Source organism: Podarcis cretensis (assembly GCF_951804945.1).
Source record: "Podarcis cretensis genome assembly, chromosome: 2".
Classification (NCBI taxonomy): Eukaryota; Metazoa; Chordata; class Lepidosauria; order Squamata; family Lacertidae; genus Podarcis; species Podarcis cretensis.
This window is the reverse complement of record NC_137171.1, coordinates 82912618-82935424: the sequence shown is the minus strand read 5'-3', so window position 1 is coordinate 82935424 and position 22807 is coordinate 82912618. Positions and strand designations below refer to the sequence as shown.

At 41.0% G+C, this 22807-nt stretch overlaps 1 protein-coding gene across 2 annotated transcripts in view; it reads right to left on the bottom strand.

Annotated features, from left to right (window-relative positions):
* The window catches only part of CACNA2D3 (calcium voltage-gated channel auxiliary subunit alpha2delta 3), a 494630-nt gene that overhangs the window by 181298 nt on the left and 290525 nt on the right, over positions 1–22807 (bottom strand). For both annotated transcript variants that reach the window (XM_079964982.1, XM_079964983.1), the window contains exon 12: positions 3494–3572. In XM_079964982.1, the coding sequence (XP_079821108.1) occupies positions 3494–3572 (79 nt within the window). The remainder of the gene's footprint in view (positions 1–3493; positions 3573–22807) is intronic.

The window sequence follows — 22807 nt, the reverse complement described above, 5'->3', positions numbered from 1 at the left end:
GCTAACTAAAACATTGAAGTACGCCTTTGTTTTCACAGCTGGCAAGCTTTCAGTTGTAATTGACTGTTGAGGGAGAGGCATGGCCGAATCCCTTAAAATTTGGCAAGCCAAACCTTTGGAAAATGTTACTTGTGCATCAGAAGATCTTGGTAACAATTTGCCCCTTCTCCTACAGACTGCTGGGGAGATAGTTGAAAACTTTCATACACTATTCTGTCGCGGTTTTGGGGTCTTGACTGTTTTAATGTATTTAAAATGGGCTGCCGCTCTGCCTCATTAAGCCCACGCTCCCTCAAGGTATGGCCTACTTATGTAAGGGAGAAACATGCTGCGGTAGGAGCGGGAGCTGGTGGTGGTCTCCTTCAGTGTGTGAAATTCCACCGTGATCCAGTTCCAGAGAAAGGATTTCACTATCCACAATCAAGTCGGCTGGAAATCTTTCAAACACCCTCCATCTCTGCTGTGTGCTTCCAAGGAGAAAATCACCACGAGGAAAATTGATTCTAGGGGCAATGACCTCTATGACAGCTACACGGTTTGGCTTACCCATCCATGCAAGAATTAGACTGCAGTGCAGTCCTTCTGAGACTCTGCAGAGAGGCACTGCCAGGTCTCAGTCCTCTCTTGCTGATATTATCTTTCATTCTCCCACCCCACAAAAAAAAGAACCCAGCAGTGCTTCAGCTAATAAGGACACCCTCCTACTATTCCATAAGTGAAAGAATCTTTTGCTAGTGACGCTGCTGCAGCATCTATAGGGATAGGATTCAATTAACATGACATGGAGTAGCAGATAAATTCATGTTGCTCTTGACACTCTAAGCAAAGGTTTATGGAGATGTTAATGAAACCGACAATAAAAGGTTCTGCTGACTTACACTAATTCCTTTTTTCTTTTTAGCTTTGGAATAAATTTCCGAGATTTATGCAGGTACAGAAAGAGGATTATTGGAAGATTTTGTTGAAAGATTTCTACCTTGCCTTTTGACCTCATTATGGCTCTCTACCATAAAATAACTACAAAAGACAATGACAACGTAACAATCAAGATCAATAAAACAATTAAAGGCATCAAGAGAATCTGGTGAAATCTAATCTAACAGTAGAGCAGAAATCAAACACTAGTTTTGTTGAGACCAAATGTGTTGCATCATTAGAATCAGTGGAGTATCTGCTGTCAAATTGCCCTAAACCTTACTGGTTTAACCAGTGAAGCAAAGGAAATGTAGACAATCTAAATGAATAGTGGTTTGTTTCTGCTTTAGTTCCACTCACATGGCTCCTCTATCTAGTTGTTACCAGAGTGGTGTGAGATTGGAAGAAGTCAAAAAGCAGCACCGTGTACACCTTTCTGCTAATATATCAAATGCCCAAAATGCATCCCAGAATATTCTAAGGCATGGGTAGTTTATGTGATGTGCCCCATAAGTTGTTGGCATCCAGCTCCTCTCAGCATGGCCAACAGCATCTTCAGGAAACCTCTTTGGCTGTCCCTGCTCTAGGGCATTGTCTCATAAGACATTGTATTGGAAACCTTAGACAGGACTACTTCACTCCATCTCAAGATTAAATACTGAAACATTTGCTTAGCAACCTTCTAACATATTTCCAAGTGCTTCCTACAGTCATTAAGTGTTTACACACTAAACTGGCAGGGAGACTTATCTGGGGGCTTTTAGCATGGATAAGGTCAAAAAGGAAGTGATAAAGAAACCATTAGGATAACAAGAGCGTTCTTTCAAAGACCACAAAAATATGGTGTAGAGCCATATATGCTATTTGTTCTTGGCAACCAACAAAATTCTTTATTTTTCCATTTATTGGAGATTGGGCTAGTACATGCCAAATTAGAAGAGAGGAAGGAAGCCACCTCCTCATGGCCCTACTTTCAGAATGGCTGCGGTTAGATCTTTATGAAGCATGGGTAATGTACTGTCTGAAAAGCTAACATACTTTGTTGTTGACGAAACTGTCTTTTAAAAACTTGCTTCAAAGGATTCTTATCCTAGCGCAATATTAGCTGATTAAGACAAGTCTTTAAATTGAGTAATTTCCTTCAGATGGGCACAGACAGCGGTTACAACAATAATCCATGACTAAATGGATGTACTTCAAGTGAATCATTAGAATGCCATGTGCTGCGCACACACGCAAGAGTGGGAAAACTTCAGTACATGAAGCGATGACAGAAAGAATCGTAGCTTCACCAGAGCTTTCTATCACTGCGCTGTGATTAGGCCACGGCCAACCTGACATGTCTGCTTCAGTGCCTGCACATAGCATAAAATGAAGCTCTATTCCTGAGTAATACAGAAAGTAGCTCATTCCTCTAACACCCTCAGGGGCAAAATCCACGAGTGGGAAAAGGGCACTGTGGTCCAACTATCTGTGCCCCAAACCCTGTCTACAAACTGAACAGAAGAAAGCTCACATCCTGTTACAGGGTGTTTGGCGTTTTCTCATGGTAATAGAACACAATACAGGAGATGTCATTCATCTTTGCCGTAAGACATTCATTGCTACATTATTTTATTCTACCCTACAGAACTGCTAGATTTCATTTATTTCCAATTTCCCCAGTGTTCAAGGTAGATTAACATAAACATTTATTAAAACAGCACCAGTTTAAAACAAACAAAATACAAATTATGTTCTGAGGACTAAGAGAAACAGATCAGGCACACACCTTTTAAATAGCCATCCTAAAAGATGTATCAAAAGGGGAAAGATTTTGCCAGCCTTCCAAAAACTGCAAGAATATTTTGTTAGGGTATGATATCCCACAGAGCTGGAACCTCAACAGAAAAGGTCCCATTTCTCCCTGACAATCTTGCTTCATAAAAGGAAGCATTAGCCAGATATACTGGGCAGATTCAAACAATTCTTTGCATGTTTATTTAGTCCCACTGACTGTGCTCACACATACATATGCACAGGATTGTAATCTTAATGAGGGTCTCCTGCAGGGAGAGGTGCTCTTAAACCTCAGTACCCAAGCCATGCTTAACTTTGAGAAAAATCCAGCACCCTGAATTATTCCTAGGGGCCAGTTCTCTGTATCGCAGAGTAGATTGATAAAGTTTCTGCTTTCTCACTACAACTAGAAAGAGCTTCTGCCATCTGTACTAGTCTTACACAGAATGCATTACAGTAGGTATGAAGGGTGGTGACCAAATGAATTTGTTTCCTCTAAAAGCACTTCTAGTTCACTTTACAAGGTTACAAGTTAATTCTGCAGAAATAGTCTGAAAGTACCACCTTCTTGCACCCACCTGTGGGGTAGTGAAATACAGGTTTGTGCATAGATTGTGAGACCATAGAGTTAACTGAACCATACTGGGATGTGCTCCTTTAGCATGCCATAATTGGGATCACAGTTCAGTCTTCCTTCAAACAAAGCGTTAAAATGAGAACAGAGAGGATTTTACAGGGAGAAAGAACAGCCACCACGGAAGGAGGAAATAAACATATTTTGCAAGGAAAATTAACAAACCTTTGTTGGCACAAGCCATCCACTTGAGGTTATCAGCAAAGGCAGCTTCTCTTCCTATCAAGTAGGTGAATATGCGAACCTGAAAATACAATGCTAAATTAATGTCTCTCTGCTACAGAAGTGTATTTAAAGGAAACACCTTAACCAAACTGATAAATGAGTATTAAACTGGTTATACAACACAGCAACATTAAATACAATCTAATATCCTAATCATATTCTACCGGAAATGCTCCACTGGTTTCAAGGGAACTTTATTTTGAGGATCAAACTACATGTCACAATGCATAAAGGGTGACTTTGCCTCTAGTTTTTCTTCAATTATACCTCCCCTTCCTGTGAACAAAGAAGAAAATTGTGGTCCCTGCAGAGCTAAGAGGACTGGAAAGAAAAGTTCCCATTGATGTCAATGAGTGAGTTTAGGGTATCAGCCAAATAAGATATTTATGCTCCAATCAGGCATTGTTTAACCAAATTATATCTCTGTTTATTTTTGTAATAACACACACACACTATTCGGCATTTTCCACAAACTAAGAGTAAGTGCAAATGAGATCTTTACACTACTGAGGTATAGCCTGAAGTCACATGATAGAGAAGTCTGTTCTATGGTTCAAAATATAGTAGACTGTTCTGGTCTAAAGCTTACATTTAATTACTACACAAATTATTACTACAGATGTGAAACATGAGATGACCTACTGGCAATGCCTCTGCCTCTCTTACACGTGATCTTATATATATTAATATGAATCTTCCCACAGTATAGAAGCATGGATACATTCTTTCAAAGAAATTTCCTCACCCACACTACCTTGGAAAGAAAAACCTCAGAACAATCCAACACAGTCTTTGTTCATGAGGTGGACAATTAATTTAAAATATCTTGGAACTCCATACCAGACACAGTTATATGAGAAAACCTGACACAGTTAAGGCTGCGAAGGTCACATCACATTTAAGAAAGGCATACTCTCCATATTGCTAGAGACAGCCCTATTTTAGTTGCTGTTGTTAGGTGTCCCTGGTAAATCACTGTCCCTGTTTCTGCACTTTGTGAAGACTTCATGCACTAAACTCCAGTCAAAAAGGCCTTGTCGCAGGCCTTACACTGGGTCAGGGTGGCCACTTACACAGCACCAAAAAAAAGAACAGGACATGAATCATTTAAAAGAGAGAGAGAGAGAGAGAGATCTTAAAAGAGGGCACAGATTTACAAAAATTATATAAACTAATTTATGTATAAAGGTGCAAAATTAGAAATAATTACTATAATTTTAATAGAAGTACATTTCACCACAGTGCAAAATACTGTGACCAGATGACCTGTGGATTGCTCACTCTGCTGTCCCCCTTCCTATCATTAAACTGGACTTAAACTGGACAGCCCTTCAGATAGAGGACCAGTTCATATGACTGTCCTATGACAGCCCTTCCAATAGAGATTTATCCACTGTGAAGTAGGACACATGGCCACCTTGCTCTTGGTGACCTGAAGAATGACTTCTGGAAAACATTTTAATGCCTGAACAGGTTCGTGTGCGCGAAAGTGTCCTTTGAAGAATGCTTGTCCCAAGTCATTTACAGCTTTGACATACTTTGAAATGTATGAGAAACAGGCTGGGAACTACAAGCCAATGTATTCTGTTCTAGCATTAGTCTTTCTTCTACCATGGAACCCAAGCCAGCATACACGTGGTTCCATTTAGGCATTGGCCAGATCCAGATCTCCTCACCTTCCACAAGTTATTGTGGCCTCATATACTTTCAGAACACACCTTAGGTTCGCTCAGTAATCAGCTGCTGTAATTAGCATTGACAGAAACTTCAAAGTCAGCCTCTTTATCTAACACACTGCAGTAAGACATATGGGATGTTACCAGTGCTTGGATAACTGAGGCCAGGCCATCTCTTTACAGGAGAAGGATTCAGCATCAATGAAAAACTAAAATGAAACTGTAAAGAAGGATATGAATTCATTCACTGTACTCACACACCACCAGTCAATATAGGTTCAGATCATTCATCCTCCTCTACCAAGTTTATTGTTATCAAACTTGACAACATCCCTACTTCCTCCCCAAACCAGTTTTTGAAATCCAGTTTGAAATGAGAAGGATTGCTTTCATTTATTTATTTTGCATGCCCAGCTCTCAGTACAGTGCCTTTATTTATCCCTCTCTCCACTTTTCCCTGGCCAAAGGTCAAGGTGTTTGGCTATGGAACTCAAGTGTCCAAATGGAACTTTAATAAGAGAAATGGCAAGAAGAACTTCATTTTACACATTCAGCATAAGCCAATAATGTTTGGGCATACCACCAGACACCACCCTCCCCCCCAAAAAAGGAAAGGAAAGGAAAGGAAAAAGCATGGTACATAAATTGTTGTCAGTGTTTATCTCTGGGAAGACTGAGCTAAAATACACTCGAAGCAGAGAATGAATCCATCAGATAGATTTATGTCTGATGGTTTCCTTTAATCTACACATAATCAAAAAGCAACAATGTTCTTAATAAAAGGAGAACAGAAAGAAGGATAGACAAGTGTGGCAACAGGCCAGAGCAGCATACTTAATTAGATGCAAGTAATCAACTTTCAACAACTGTGTATTGAAGACTGCTACAAGAAAAGGACAGGATTTTATCAGTTCTGTGTGGAGGATGCTAAATCTTATCTTCCCATCTCCAACCACCACTGCAGAATGTAGACAAATACAAGTCCTAATATTTAGTACCTGAGAAAATTTAATACTTTGTATTATTCACTGCTACTGAACTGCAAGGTACATCATGAATTTGTGAAGCTCATCTTGCATATTGTTTGTGATGCAGCTAGTGACAAGAGTCACAATTCTCCAGTCTTCATGCTGCACCATATTATATATATATATTTTTAAAATATACATTATTTGGAGGCAGTACACTCTCCTTCTGTATAATCACAAAATTTACAGCGTTCACATTGCTGCACCTATTTAAAGTATAAAGCAGCAGCAAGGCCCCACTCTTTTGTAATCCTGGTTTGTTTTTTGCTCTTTGGGTACCTTGCCCTTTCTATATTTGAGTATGCATTTTTGCCAGACTTCTTCCTATAGAGGCACATGCCAATAGGGCTTTTAACTGTGTTTCATAGTTATCCCCTCTCTCCAGATGTGTTACCTCAAGAAGGGATATTTCAACAACAACAACAATGGGTTACTTCCAACAAAATATAAAAACACAGCAAAACATAAGACATTAAGGAAAGGCTTTCAAGGCCACTAGCCAAACTGACCTGAAGGAGGGGAAATGTTTCCAACTCCAATGTTTGCATAAATATGCATTCATATTTCATTTTGTTTTATCAGAATAGTTACTGCACTGAAAATTCACCTTTAACTGTGAATAGATTATGATGAGGGTGGTGCTGTGGTCTAAACCACAGAGTCTAGGGCTTGCCGATCAGAAGGTCGGCAGTTTGAATCCCCGTGACGGGGTGAGCTCCTGTTGCTCGGTCCCAGCTCCTGCCCACCTAGCAGTTCGAAAGTACGTCAAAGTGCAAGTAGATAAATAGGTACCGCTCTGGCGGGAAGTTAAACGGCGTTTCCGTGCACTGCTCTGGTTCGCCAAAAGCGACTTAGTCATGCTGGCCACATGACCCAGAAGCTGTACGCCGGCTCCCTTGGCCAATAAGGCAAGATGAGCACCGCAACCCCAGAGTCGTTCACGACTGGACCTAAGGTCAGGGGTCCCTTTACCTTTACCTAGATTATGATTATTTAAATGTTTATCGGACTGCAACGGAAAATAAAAACAACACTCTTTTGCAGTGTGATCACCACATTTTATGGGAAATGCCTGCTGTACTGATTTTCAGTGAGCATACCACTACATGGAAATAGTAGGTAGATTATGTGGGAAATATGCACAAGTGTCACAGTATCCCTAATACAAAGTTAATGAGCAATCAGTCACACATGTTCTCCATTGATTTTTTGTTGAGCCAAAGAAGCAGAGTTGTACTCTTAACCTGATTGTATAAAATTGCCATCTACCCAGGCTGCTCCCCATGTGTTGCACATGACCCCGCATTACACAGATATGGAACTCAGGTGCTTGGGAGAGCAGCCAAAAATGAAATATTTTAATTTTCAGCCTTAAGCCTATGAGGCCTAAACGACCTACTATGCCTCGTAGAGATTATCCTCTGTGGGAGAGGAAGTATGCTTCGGCAGAAACATTAGTTTTCAGTTGTGAGCACTGCTTTATGTAACTTTGAAATATTGGACCACAAGCATATATTGCCTAAAAAGAAAAAGAAAATAACAATAATCCTGGCTTTGTTACAGCTCTGCATTTGCTATGTTTGCAACTTTGATATGGATGCCCTACAACCCCTACTGGCTTGTAGTGCTTTGGTGTTTTGAGAAGTACAAATAATTAACAGTTGTCTTACTTTTTCCACTTAGCATTTTCTCTTGGCCAAGTCATTTTTATTACTGCAGCTTGCCTTGAGTTAGACGACAGATTTATTTACACAGCCTTCTGTCCAAATCCCATCTATGTGGTTTTCTCCCCAGTTAACTTGCTACTCTTACAGGTCTGAAGGGTTCAAAGATTATAAATCACATTTATAAATGAGGTGTCTGGCTCCTACCTTTGGGAATATTTTGTGAGAAGGGAGAACAGCATCTTAGAAAGACAAATTATTCATTATTTAAATTTAATCCCACTCTTCATCCAATGAGCTTGGGTTGGTGCACAAGTTGTCATGACCCCAGACCATGACTCTTCAGAGTCCTCTTACAACTGCAGTTCTACAGAAGAGATGCATCCATGCCCTAGTATGTCCTGTGTCTATCAACAGGCACCAAAGCTCCCCTGCCCTCCCCAGAGCACTGCTCAAAGACATCTCTGCTGTAAGACTCTGATGGCTGGCCATAGGCTTCCTGGAGAATCATGAGAGATTCTCACAGCTGAGAACCCATTACCTGCTTCTGCAGTCAATGGCTAAAGAAGAAATGGCCTTTAAATGGCCAGGAAGCAGCACTCAGGGGATGAGTCTTTCAGTCAATGACTTCCTAGGCCCTCTATAAAACTCATCCAGTTGCTGAGACAACTTGGATGTTTGTTCAGCTGCAGGAGCACTATCCATGGTCCTGAACCCACACCTTGATCTTCTGAAGTGCTGACTGTTGCCTTTAATTGTTGTGCCTTGCCCTGTTGACCTTCCCTTGCTTAGGACATCATCACTCCCCTGTGGTAAATATTTTGCAGATAATGACTGCCCCTGCACACACATTTGATTTTCATACAAACACTGTGATAGGTTGAAAAATAGTGTTTGAGGATTTGAACTCATGTCTCCCCAGACTAATTCAAGTGTTCTAATAATTCTTTTTTAAAAAAGCAGTCCAGTAAAATGTTCTTGTGTGAGTGATCTTTCAGATTAGAATATGACTATTGGTGCTTACAGAGCATATCCCTCTCAAGCTCACATTCAGAATGAGGGTAGTGCTTAATGCCCTCTTTCTGAACTGGCTGCATGAGAAATTATTGTCCTTTATTGTTGGGATCACTGTCCAATGAACAGCAAAAGGACAGCAGAGTGGGGTTGCACTGTAGCAGTAGTCAAGAGGGACTGACAATACTATTTATAATTTATTCAGTATTTATTTATGTGAAATATTTGTAAACTGACTTTCAGGGTACAATCTCCCAATGCAGCTTCCAGAAGTATAACAATATATAAAACATAATTAATTTAAAATGAGGGAGAAAAACCACAATAATTAGTGAAGAGGTACCATGAAGGAGAGGAGATTGAGAAACATTTTGCACATGAATATATGCAAGTGCTTAATAATATCCACCACCACCACCCCCCGTCTGGCAAAAAAACAGCAGGTCTGTTTGGACAAGGGTGAGCAATGCTGGCAAGCTGCTTTTGGCTTTGTGAGCAACAAGTTGTGGACATCCACTCTAGAAAGCATGTGATTTTCCTTTGTCAAGTGTCCTTCTCTATGTGTTGCTTTTAAAAAATGGAACGAAGCCTTTTGCCTTGCTGCTTCAGATGCAGCAATCCAGCAGTGGGCATTGGCTTGGAGGTAGCACAATCCTAAGCATATTTACTCAGAAGAAAGCCCCCCCCCCAATTCTCACTCCCTAAAAAGCATGCCTAGGATTGCAGCCTCAGTTAAAAGATACATCCTCCTGCAGCTGACAGTGGAAGGCTCATTATTCCCTGCTGAATGTTTCTGGAGGCCTGAAGTCTCTGTGTGATGCGCAACAGCTGGCCAAATAATGATCTTAACTACTTAAATTTACTAGAGGGAAAGGAGGGGACTTTGGCTTATAGCCGCCAGGGAAACAGAGACCTTTGCCTACAGCTGCAAGCCATCTCCATGGACAGTACTGTCTGAATAGATTTCCTTACTCACTTTTCTCCCAAGAAATGACAGCTGTCTTTATTGCAAATAAAAAACAAGAGAGCCATGTTAGACTTTATTTAGTCAATAGCTAAAAAGACAACCAAGCAGAAGGAGTTCTTTACAAACTCCTTTTAGAGATCCTCAAAGCACTTAAAAACAATTCACAAGTCTATAGAGTAGCCCTGAGTACCATGAAAGGGCTCAGCAGACTTTTGATGCACTTGTGCCTTTGAGCACATATTTTGCTGTGTACTTAAGAACATGAGAGCCAGCGTGGTCTAGCAAGCACTGAAAGGAATTGTTAGATCTCCTGCATCTATCTCTGTATCTGTGGGCAAAGATACACCAAAGATAGATACAGCCTATATCGTATAGGTAATTGGCAGATCCTTGGTCCTGTCTCAGTATCCACTCAGATTGGTGTGTCAAAGGAATGGAACTACAGTTACATACGCTTCAGGTTACACACTCCGCTAACCCAGAAATAGTGCTTCAGGTTAAGAACTTTGCTTCAGGATAAGAACAGAAATCGTGCTCCGGCGGCGCGGCAGCAACAGGAGGCCCCATTAGCTAAAGTGGTGCTTCAGGTTAAGAACAGTTTCAGGTTAAGAACGGACCTCCGGAACGAATTAAGTACTTAACCTGAGGTACCACTGTATGGGTGGAATGGTGCAAATCAAAGGCAATTCAGTTGTCAGTGGCTCCAAATGAGTTTCAAAGGACAAAATATCAAGAGCTGCATACTTGAAGGGGGGGGGGGAATCTTCTCTGTGGGTCGGGGACATTTTAGCTTTCAACCTGGTGGGTGTTTGACTGTCATCTAAAATAAGTGAATGACTACCAACTGGTCTTATATAGGAGCTCTGCAGCTGGGAACAAAATCACAGTGCACCCAGAACTTGCCCATCCTCTGGGATGGTTTCTATTAAGAAGGATTAGTTTGCACCCACCCACCCACCCCACGAATCCATCTAATATACTGGCCCACCCTTCCCACACACCCTGTCTTTCAAACGCATAACCATTTGGCACATGCTTAAACAAAAGGAATTGGCTGCAGTCCATCTCTTTGTCATAGTCTTTACTGTCTGCCCAGTTGTTGGTGGCGAATAGCTGTTGGGGTGCTGTCTGTAAGCGAGCACAGGCCTGCCACCCAAGGCCTGTCAGAGGGAAGTGTCAGTGTCTAGGTTGGGATTTAAATAACTGGGGATACGTCTGTGCAATTTTAACTTGTCACTTAGAGCTCCCAGTTCAAAATAATTTGTACGTATCAGCAATGATCTACAGCCTCTAGTCCTGGCCAAGCCCAGCTAAAGAAGGCACATGTCTGATAGCTAAGTCTTTATTGACAAAGGAAGCACTTACAGCAACTTCCATGGTGCTGCAGATGCACATGTCCCTCAGATCTGTGCCCTACAGAGCAGTTGCACCAATGGTGAGACCTTTCCCCCTCTTCCAGCTTACATACCCTCCCCTGACGGGCTGCACGCCCATAAGCCGATTCTTCTCCTGTGCTGAAGTTGCCATGGCTCTTCTCACTTTAAGCCCCTCCTGGTTATAGAAGACAGCAGGGCAGGCAAAGGTGGGTAGTCTACTGACTCATCTCACACCAGAATAGCCTCTTCTTCTACCAAATCCTGCACACTTTCTCGGATGGCCTGACTCTTCCTCCTCCACCTGCCCTGGCTAGTCCCCTCTCCTGGGTCACTCCCCTGGTCCCCTGCCTCCACCCTACACACTTTGGAGCCCTGACAGTCCCTGACACCCATCCTAGATAAAGGGGTTGAATTCAACACAAAGGTAAGGATATCATTCCATCAGCACAAGCATTTCTGCTTTCCTGGCACAGCCATTTCCTTAAGACTTAAAAATTATCTGATAGTCAGTACCCACCCACCGCACTCAAAAAAAACCTTTTCTTTCCCCTCAACAATGGTTTCATAACACCTAGAGGAAGAATAAACAAAATAATCAGTGGAGACACATGCCTAGAAGTTTAGTACAACAGGTAAAGGTAGAAGACAGATCCAGTAGGGAATAATAGAACCAACAAGAATTCCAGGCTGGTCTCACCCAAAATAAACATGTTTTAGAAAACAGTGAACTTACAGTAATAGATGAAGCTACCTTATGGTGACCCAGTTTGCACATAACACTAAGCCAAACTATGACTTAGCATGAATAAGTAAAAATGTGAGCTCCTAGAGCAGAGATCACAGCCAGTTTGGTTCTTTTCTGAGCTCAGTCATAGTTTGACTTAGCCTGGTGCCCAAACTGGGGCTAATGGTTTACCTATCTCCAGACAAACTGCAAGTTCCTGGTATCACACAGCAGTAGAAGAATCAGGAAGGAGCAAAGCATGCTTGCTAGTTTGTGCTAAGCCACAGTTGGTTTAGTTTTACATGAAAACAAGCCTAATGGGTTACACCACTGGCCTAATCATCTTCTGTCTGCTTGGATCAGTAGAGGTCTCCAAGTAAATCAGGCAGAGACCTTACAAAACCTTCCACCTGGGATCCTTCAATCATATATGCCAGGATTTGAATCAGAAAGCTCCTGCATGCTTAACATAGTTCTACTGAGAGCTATAGTCACTCCACACATTCTCTCAAGTGCAGGCTTGATTTCCCTTGGCCAGCCAGACAAGAACAGCTTTCTGGGATTGAATTTCAGGGAACTTGCAACCTAAGTCAGAAAAATGGTGCTTGACAAGCAAACTTCACTTTTCAAGCCAATCCTTCTGACCAGACTGCTTGATTTCTTAAGCAAAACTAGTACAAATACTAAACTTTGCAATGTAGTGAATGTAGCCTGGAAGGAACTGCCTTATTTTTTCATATATGGTTACCCAGCATTGAGTATACATTTGTTGGCCTCCAGGATTCCCAAAATAGTTTTTCAGTACCCACAACACCAATGTGGAAAAGCATTATCATGCATATTCAACTTGAGCACCCTCAAGAGATGAGGAAGCAAGAAAAAGAATAAGGTGCTGAAGAATGTTTATATGACTTTAATCATGGGTGTTTATAGGCCACTCTTTACCATGCAGTCCCAGGGTGTGGTTACATAAAGCTTAACACATGTAGCATCTTCCAGTCCCTGTGCCAAAAAGTATGCCTTGACCTGATGTCAAAATATGTACAATGCTGAGGCCAGATGCACCTCAGAGATGGTATTCCATAGCCTGGGGACCACACCACTGCCCTACAAACTTCACATGGCAATGGAATCACTAGCAGGACCTCTCCTGAAGATTTCAACATCTGAGCACATCTGTATTGGAGGATGTACCCCTTCAGCTTTTGAAGCCCAGGTCATTTAGTACTTTGTATGTCAACATAAGCACCTCAAACTTGGCTTGGGAACCCACTAGCAACCAGTGTAGATCTTTAAGAAATGGTATTATATGCGACTAGCCAGTAGTACCATCCAACACCCTGTCTGCTGCATTCTGCACCAGTTGCATCTTCCATACCAGTTGATTTTCAGAATGTGTCATTTCTGTCCAGGTTTAATTAGACTGTAACTAATTACAATCTCTGTAACTACAGAGTGTAGCTAATGCCACAGTGCCATAATACACTTCCTCCTTTCCCCTCCCCTATAACAGTTAGATTTCATCACATTCCAAGTGTCCACACTGCCTTCCTACTTGCAGCGGGCGGGGAAGAAATGAGTTGTCAGCCACAGGTTTGAGTCTAATGTGTATTTCAGCCAAATGGTTTGCTTCCAAGGGTTTGCATTGATATACAAAGTGGTTTATTGAAAAGGGTATTTCAGCAGCATGTGATGTGGAAGTGGGGGGAATATATCTTAAGTTCAAGCTTGGCATGACAAAACTAATCGTGTTTTAACACACAGGTGACCAAACAATTTAGACACAAAAGAACTTTGTCATTAACCCAAATGAAGCATGTAGAAGTTACAGGAGCGACAGTAGTGCAGGTGAACTAAGCAGCCAAAGGTACAATGGTCTTGTTTTATGTCTGTCAAGCAAGATAGAGCTCAGTCAGCCTGATTTTTCCCCCCAAGCCAAAGTTATAAACTCCCCTATTTACTCCAGATACTCCAGATAGCTGCAGGATGTTGCAGGGAATCAGGGAGAGACATTCACAATATATTGCACTCTCCACACAGCAGACAGAGATTAGTGGGATGACATAATGGATAAAGTGCTGACCTTTTACCCCTGGGATTCTGTCCAGGCTGCAATCCTATCAGATAATGAGTTTGGCAATTGCTGCGATTTTCTTTGGACACTAATCCCCATCATAGAATCTCTATAATTCATAATATAATTTAATACACCTGGCAGCCTTACTCCAGTTCATTCTTTTGTTTTGTAATAGCCCAATGTGAAGTCAAAGGTGATAAACACTCTGATAACAAGCTCTTATCTCTCATAACAACTGGTTTGGAGGGGATTATTGCAGCTATAAACCATTTTGTAAAAATTGTCAACCAAGACAGCGAGGTAACAAAATAAGGTGACATTTGAAAGGTTTGCCACTAATTGTCTACCTACCTGCCAGAGATCCGATAGCATCAGAAATGCTGGAGAGAAAATCTCAGATTAAAGATACAGATTCTGAAGCCAAAAGCAGAACACAAAGTTTCCTAAAATTCTAAAATGAGTGATGGGGTTTCAGCCTTGAGGTTAATAGCTTCCCTGCCTTCCTTCCTGAATTTAGCAATATTTGTAACTGAGTAATGTATTCGGCCTGAAATATATTACTTACATTAACTGTTAAGTAACTATCAGGGCAAGGACCACAGCTCAGTGGTACAGTGCATGCTTTGCATACAAAAAATTCCAAGCTCAGTCACTGGCATGTTCAGGTGCAGCTGGGAAAGACTCCCGTCTGAAACTCTGGAAAGCTGCTGCTAGTGAGGACAATACTGTAGTGAAGACAATACTGTGCTAGATGGTTTGCCCAGCAAAATACAGCTGTTGGCGTGCTGTGTTCCTCTTGCATTTTCTAAGGATCTCAGGACAACTGCATACATAGTTCTATCCTACAGTTTGTAGGTCCCCTATGAGATTTTGTCTCAGCCCTCCTTGGTTTCCCTACTCTTTCGGATGCCCATGTTTTCCTTGGATGCCTGTTTTCACTGCCCACAGTCCACTTTGGAGACCTCTGGATGCCCTCTTTATTGTGCATTCATGATGATTTGCACTCATGATTGTATCAGGATGGTTGTAATACACAATCCCACTTTCAATACTGTTTGCACATGCAAAAGTTTTGGGGTGGACATACTGCTTGGCTTCCAATTGGTGCATGTCCTGTAGCATCCTGCTGACTTACTGGAACTTTTCATACTACAAATGTCCTGGGGGGAGGGGAGTTTGCTCTTGATCCTGCTTTTACTGTACCATCACACATGAGTGACTCCAGCAATGTTGGGAAAGCATCACTGAACGACTAATAAATTCAAATTATGTGCGGACAGCCCAGTATAAACCCACCACTAATTCACTATTACTGCATCAATGACATGTTGCACAATACACCTGCAGAAATCACCAGTTTGAAGGGGCCTTTGTTCCATTTCTTTTAGTCAGTACCTTCTGCTAAAGCGCCATGAGTTTCTTCAGTGCACTTTCTTGCCTTGTTTCTCCATCTCTGTTGCAAACATTCTGACTATCCCGCCCCCCACTTCCCGGACAGCTTGAATTGTTCACAAATTGAACTATTCACAGCAGCTCATGCAATCAGTGCCAGTGGCTTCATCACACAAGCAGAATACAAAATAAATATTGAAAATCTGTGTTAATTAGACAGCTGCGAAGTATTTCAGGCTTCAAAATGCAGGAGTGATGAAATTAAGTCAACTCCCTTTATCTTGATGTTTCAGCAGACTACGAGGCAATTGCTTCTTAGGCTATCAGCATACCGTACTCAAAACTAAAATCAGTACATTGTCTTTATCTTTGATTAAAAATTAAAATTTAACTCCCCTTTATCATATTTTGTAGCTTCACAGAATCCATGCGCTCCTAGAGTCAAATCAAGATGGACTGAATATTTAATACACTATTCTAATTAGCTACAAACTGTTACCTGATTTCTATCTGTAACTGAATGTGAAAAGCCTCTGGAGGCCTAACGTTAACCTTCATCCACTCCAGTTATATTACAGGCACTAATTAGACTCTTTAAATGGCAAAGAAATAGAATTTTCATAACTAGCTTATTAAAAGTCTAAGGTACCCTTGGGACAGGGCAAATTGCTTCTACCATGATCCGCTTATCCTTGTACGACACCATACAGAAGACTCATGTTGTCTGACTTACACAGCTCATATTTCTCTCAAATTAATGAGCAGTCAAATTATTCCCACTGCCCCCTTGGCACAAGGAAAAAATTGAAAATCCATGGCTACCAAGTGACGTGTACAACCCAGATGCTAAATAAAAAACTGCTTAAGGGGACACAGCTGCTGGGGTGCCTGTTTGCATTAAACTAAGGAAGGCCATGAATATGGAACAAATTCCTAAAGACAGCAAAAAACTGCTTGACACTGTGGTTAAACCTTTCATTAGACAGGTCATTGAAGGCTACAGCTTCATTTTCAGTCTGAAGAGATCGAAGCTTTCGCATTCAGAAGAATTCTGTTGAAGAAAGCGACCGCAATTTGTCACTTGCCTAATTCTTCCTGGAAGCTATTGGATTAATTTGTACCAATGCAAACTTGTTGAAATCATAATGGATGTTTCAAATTCAGAAGAAATTCAGTTTGCAAAATTTCACATATTGCTTTCAAGGCCAATTTGGTTGTGAAAGAAAAGCAGGGGTGGGGTGGGGAAACAACTGTTCTGAACATAAAAATAATTTATTAAAAAATTTTAATTAATTGTGGAACATGGAGTTGGGAAGGCATTAAACAATTCCTTTAAACTTAAAAGAAAGAAAATAACTTAGGGCATTTTGCACAGAAGATTGTCCTACATAATTGCTAGCACTGGAATAATCACCCTCCAAGAAGATCTCTTGTGGCTCAGAAACTCTGTGAATCATTAGGGTGTGGATTATGCTCAGTTTGAATAATGGAGGCGTATCTAAGAAACACAGAGCTGGGAATAAGGTTCATCTAGGGAAAGAGAAACACAGCACTGTGTGTTTGGAGTTTAGGTTGCACAATGGGACTCTGCCTTCCTTTCCTCTCCCAATGTGCCCCCCGAAATCTGCTCAGAATGGTTCCCTAATTCTTTGCAGCAGATTTTGAGGTGCACAGGGGAGGGCCTACAGTGGAGAAGAGGCAGAAGTTCCACTGCACAAACATAAGTTTGTTGTACAAGTGGAATGGGCAGCATTGTACAAAAATGTCTCCATCAAATGGGATGAGGTATGACATGAAGAAAAGTACCTAGAGATACTTGTTAGCAGCCTGCTAAATGCTGCAAATGTTTTTCAGGGTAGAAACTGAATACACAGACAGCTAACAGGGGAGCTGTTATTATTTTTTCTATGCAAAATTTGAACATGTGTGTGTGTGTCCCTCCACACTGATAAAACTACATTTGCCTCGCAGTTGTTGGGCTTTACAGAATGTTGTTGTTGTTAATATCCTGCCTTTCCCCCTGACAGTAACCCAAGGCAGCTTATAGCTATAATACTAACAGCTAAAAACAGGGGGGAGACAATCATTTAAAAACAATTTATCATTAATATGATAAACAACTGTAAACCATTAGGCGGTCTCCATTCTTCCATTGTCCATGCCCTTCTCTGTCTAATTCAGTATCTTTTGTTATACCAGACACCATTTCTAAATGTACATCAAAGCAACCCTTGACCCAATGTATTCTTAACAATCAGCCAGAAGAAGCAAACCATAATTCATTTTCCTCCAACTCACATTTCTTTGAAAGCATTTTAATGTAAAAGTAGAAACGGCTGAAACCTGCTGGTTTACTTTTAAAGTGTGTTCCAATTCAATTTACCCCTCTGTGAATTCCAGGAGTCAAAGATCCTCTAGTGGGTACTTAAACTTCTTCCTTGCATCAAAGAGCTCTAACCATTTTTTCCACTAGCTGCAACATCTTGCAACTGATGGTGCTTTAGAGGCTTTCCCTACCTTAAGAAGCTGGGTGGTTTTGTTTTGTTTTGTTTGTTTGTTTAATGAGGCTAATGAGAAAAAGAGAAGGGAGGATCACGGGAAGGGAATGCAGAAGGCTTGGTGTCGACTATGAGATGTCCATTTCATCACAGCCATTCTTGCCCAGCTAAATTACTTCTTATGGTGGGAGTGGAATAGAGACTGATATGTGCAGGTGTGAAATAAAATCTAGTGAATGTTTCGTTCTGTTCTCTTCAGCAACTAGTTTTAGAGGGTCACTCTGAGGAGTGATTGGCAGGTAGCAAACCAGGCCATCAGTCCCTGAAATGGGCTGCTGACAACAAGTCCTAGATCCTATCTGCCACTCCTTCTCTACTCTCTCTTTGGGAAGGCAACTGATGACACTTTTCCAGACCCAAATTTGCTCATCCCTTTCACCTGCCTTGGATTAGCAGTATGATTACAATTGCAATGTTCGAGAAATCAATTAATCTGCAAATGATGTAAATTAAACTTCATGTGATGCCTTTTAAACTGGGGGAGGGATATTGTTTCTGTTTGTTATTACAGTATGCATTTTCGTGTTTTTATATTGTACACCGCCCTGTGATCTTTGGATGAAGGGCAATACAGAAATTTAATAAATAATAAAATAGTAATACTAATACCATTAAAGAAACGACAATAGAATCTCCCAGTTCTTAAACCTAATCTCTCAGTCCTTAACAAAGAAACTCATTTGGCAAATTATTCTTTGGGTTTAGAATTGTTACTACCTTTTTGCTTTAGTGGGGTTTAATAAAATATATTTGAAATTCTGTGTTTTTAACTGTAAAAACAACCTGTTTGCTATCCCTTTCATTTACATTCTCTTCTGTCCAAACCATTAAAGAGAGAGAGAGAAATGTCATTAATGCATTATACACAGGGGAAAACAGATGAGTATTATGTAAACATGGTTTTACCCTAAAACACATAGCCTAAACAGAGGAATTCCATCTCTCTTCGTAATAAGTGAAGAAAAATGAGCAGTGGAGAAAATACAAAACAAAATGAAGACATGAGGACTTCCGCATTTGATAACAATTAGGGGGATTTCCATATGTAGCAGCCGCAACCTGATTCGAGCCGATTCATCCAGGAAGTCCAAGGTTCAGATCCCAGGATTTTCAGTTAATGCAGGAACCTGTGACCTTCCAGATGTTCTTGGGCTCCAACGTCCATCAGCTCTAGCCATTTTGGCCAATGGTCAGGGATGCTGGGAGACCAACATCTGGAGAACCACAATTTCCCAACCCCTGAGTTAAACGATCTCAAGTTGAAAGTTTTTGGAAATCTTCTGGAGAGGTGTTGCTGGTCAGAATATGTAATACTAGATGGGTCAATTGTCTGACTCAGCATGTCAGCTTCATATGCCCCATAGCATTTAGTCGTATTTTAGTTACACAACAAACCCAGGTTGTCCTTGCCCCAGGGTTTCCAAACACTGCAAGAAAAAGAAGGAACTCTAGCTCGGACTTTATATAACTTACTTTCCTCTTCCAATAAATTTATCAGGGAAGGGCCACAATCTTTTTGGTGACTATATTTTTATTGAAAAGAAAAGTAATCATGGATGGAGCATGATAAGAACGCATCACAATAGTATGTTGTCTACACAGAAATAAATTTGGTGGGTTCACCAAATTTTACCGGCAATCCTATGCACAACTTGTCTGGGAGTAAGCTTCAATGAGTAAACGAGAGTAGCCATGCACAGAAAGAGGAGGAGAGGGGAGATGAGAGCAGGTGAACCCAAGGCCCATCCTTGTAACCCTAAACCATGGTATGGCTTCCAGTGCAGTTGCAGCCTATAAGGAAATCTCGTCAGAATGGCATGCATCAGGAAAAGACGAATTCAGAACAATGACAAATGGATACCAATCACCTAGATTTAAAGCAGGAAGAGTCATTTTCTATGTTTAATTCCGCCAACCCTCTTGCACAGCTGGGCTTAGAGGCTCAGCTTTTGTTGTTTCTGCAGGGTTTTTTTTTTAAAAAAAAAACTTCACAACTTTCTCAAACTCTTTTTCAGGGGTGAAATTTCTGTCTGGGTGGATTTTTAAAAAATTTGCCAAAATGTCTCTGGCTATACTTGCTGGATGAGACATAGACATAACTGGAGGTTGAAGACTGGCTTCCCTCTTCTCTTCTCCTGCCCCCCCCCCCAGCAATATATCACCGTTTCTACAGCCTACATATAGCAGGGGTATTTAAAATGAGAGTCATCATAGAGTCCTCTTTTTTGCTCTTCAGAATATTGCAACCCTATGTGAACAGATACAGAAATAATCAACATGCCTTATTAGGAGGGAGACTTAAGAAGTTATTAGCGCTACACGTGTCCTGCTCACTTCCTCAGTGTGTGCTGAAGACTTGAGTTAGCTTGATCACAGTTGTAGCAGCCTGATGTCTAAATATCAGGGCAAGCAATGTCAGGGAAAAAATAAGCTTCAAGTCCCAAGTTTTTGGGGTTGTTGTTTTTTAAAGAAAAGAAATAAAGCATTTTGCCCAAAGAGCTATGGTTTAGAAGAGGCCTTATTTCTTTGAAATGTTCTTGACACACTATATCACTGTACACATTTTCTTTGTGGCAAAGGTTTGAAGAAAATAATTGAGTCTATTCAAAGAACATCTTTCCTGACTTTTTACTGCCTGCATGACTACCCTAGTTACAAAGTTTAAAATAATGGCAATGAATCAGAGCTCTAGGGCATTTTAATAGGTAGCAATGTTCTTAACATCTTAACACTCCTGATCTATCCAGAGTTTTATCGCAAATGACTAGTGCTCATTTCTACCTTCAGGGCAAAGAGAGAGAGATAAAAGTAAGGAACAGATGGATTCACAACTAGAATGACAAAGGGATATGTAGTGTTCAAAATGCTTTCTGAAAACCACAGCTCCCTTCATGAGGTTCAATAATGTATGTGGTATAGTTTCGATAAAAAGGATATAATTCAGTTTATAAAACTCATAATTGAAAACTGACCAATGAAGAGACAAGCCTACAATGTATAATGTAGGATTTATTATTAACAGTAGCAGTAATACGTTATCTTGCTCTTATTAGCCATCCTATAGCAAATTTTAATCTGCTTCACAAACCTTTAACTTGTTTTTCCAATATGATGTGATAATATCCCCACAGTTGGAGAGGGACTTGGGCCTTGGAAAGCCACATGATCATTCTTCATGACTGAACAGGAATTTCAACTCAAGTTTCCCTCAGCCAAAGTTCAACATGTCTATCCCCTTCTTCATCTATTTAGGAATAGGTGTCGCTTCCAGAAGGGTTTGATCTCTAGCATTTGATCACCAGCTCCCATGGGTCATTTTAATGTGACGTTCATGATATTGCCTTCCATCAAAATGCTGCCCTTTCATGACACCCAAAACCAGACGTCTGTGGCAGCTGTCTAACTGTGCCTAAGGGTAGAACCAGTCCTGCTCAGCACAAGTACAGGTGTAGTTATCCACAGGGGGCAGTTCCTGAGGAAGAAGCATGCCCACATATTGGGGCTGCAATGAACATAGATACCTGCAGTCCCAGCCTGTCAGAGCCTTCAGGAAGTGTCCCATCCTTACCTCCCACAACCTCATTCTGACCCCTGAGAGCTAGGCTTGGAAGAAGAGCAAGGCAAAGTGTGCTAGCCAAGTATCCAAGGTAAGGAAGCTTGTACAACACCTGGCCACATTTATGCTTGGCTCAGAGGTATTCCCTTTGTGGCTTTTCCAAGTGCACAAATGCCAAACTCATCCCAAATAATAAATTTCTATTTGGAGAACGAAAAAGGAGGTGGCGGGGAGAGCTTCCCACTTTAAACTGCAGCTGCTCTGATTCTTTAGGCAATAACAGGAAACTGTAATTACACTACAAAGCAATTTTATGAATGACAATAGAGGAAAAATGCACCCCGGGGCCTGAATTATTATATAATAATTTATGTTGAAATGCTGTCAGCCAGCAACAGCTCTAAAAAGTAAATTATTAGAACATACTTCCATCTTTGCCTGTCATTCCTTAACCATTTAATGCGAAGCTGACAGTTAATGGAGTAGAGGGCAAATTTTTTATCTCTTCTAAAGCTTGACTCTGGCAAAATTTTGGTCACCAATTCATACTCAATATATTCGTATAACATATTGGTGTCTGGGGAGGGAGGATTCAAATCTGGATAGTATTCATTTACAGAATACCTCTTCTCCACCTCTCTTGGCTTTTTGAGCTCCTGGTGTTGCAGGGACAGCCAAGGTGAAGCCCTCCAGATTTTGTTTAACTCCAGTTCCCAGCATTTCTGAATACTGGTTATGCTTGCCATGGTTTGGGAGATGTAAACCAGCAACATCTGGAGGGCCACACACTATTCCTGTGTTAAAGGAAGAGCTGTAGCTCAGTGGTAGAACATCTGCTTTGATGCAAAAGGTCCGAAATTCAATCCCTGACATTTCCAGATGGGGCTAGGAATGTTTCCGATCTGAAACCTTAAGAGTCACTGACCGTCAGTGCAGTCCATACTGAGCTATATGGACCAACAGTCTGACTTGGTATAAGGCAGCTTCCTTTGTTTGTTTTTTGTTTTGTTTGTTTATGGCATTTATATACCAATTTTTATGCAAAAGAATTTCAAAAATGATCAATAAAAGGAAAAGACTACAGTTTATTAATATAAAGTTAAATTGCTGCTTCTCATCTCCTCTCAGGACAAAATGGTCCTTCAGAAACCCCTCACCAGCTTGTTTCTGGCTTGCTTCTCAGGGCAGGGATTGGAAGCCACTGTGTTTATAAGCCTCTGAA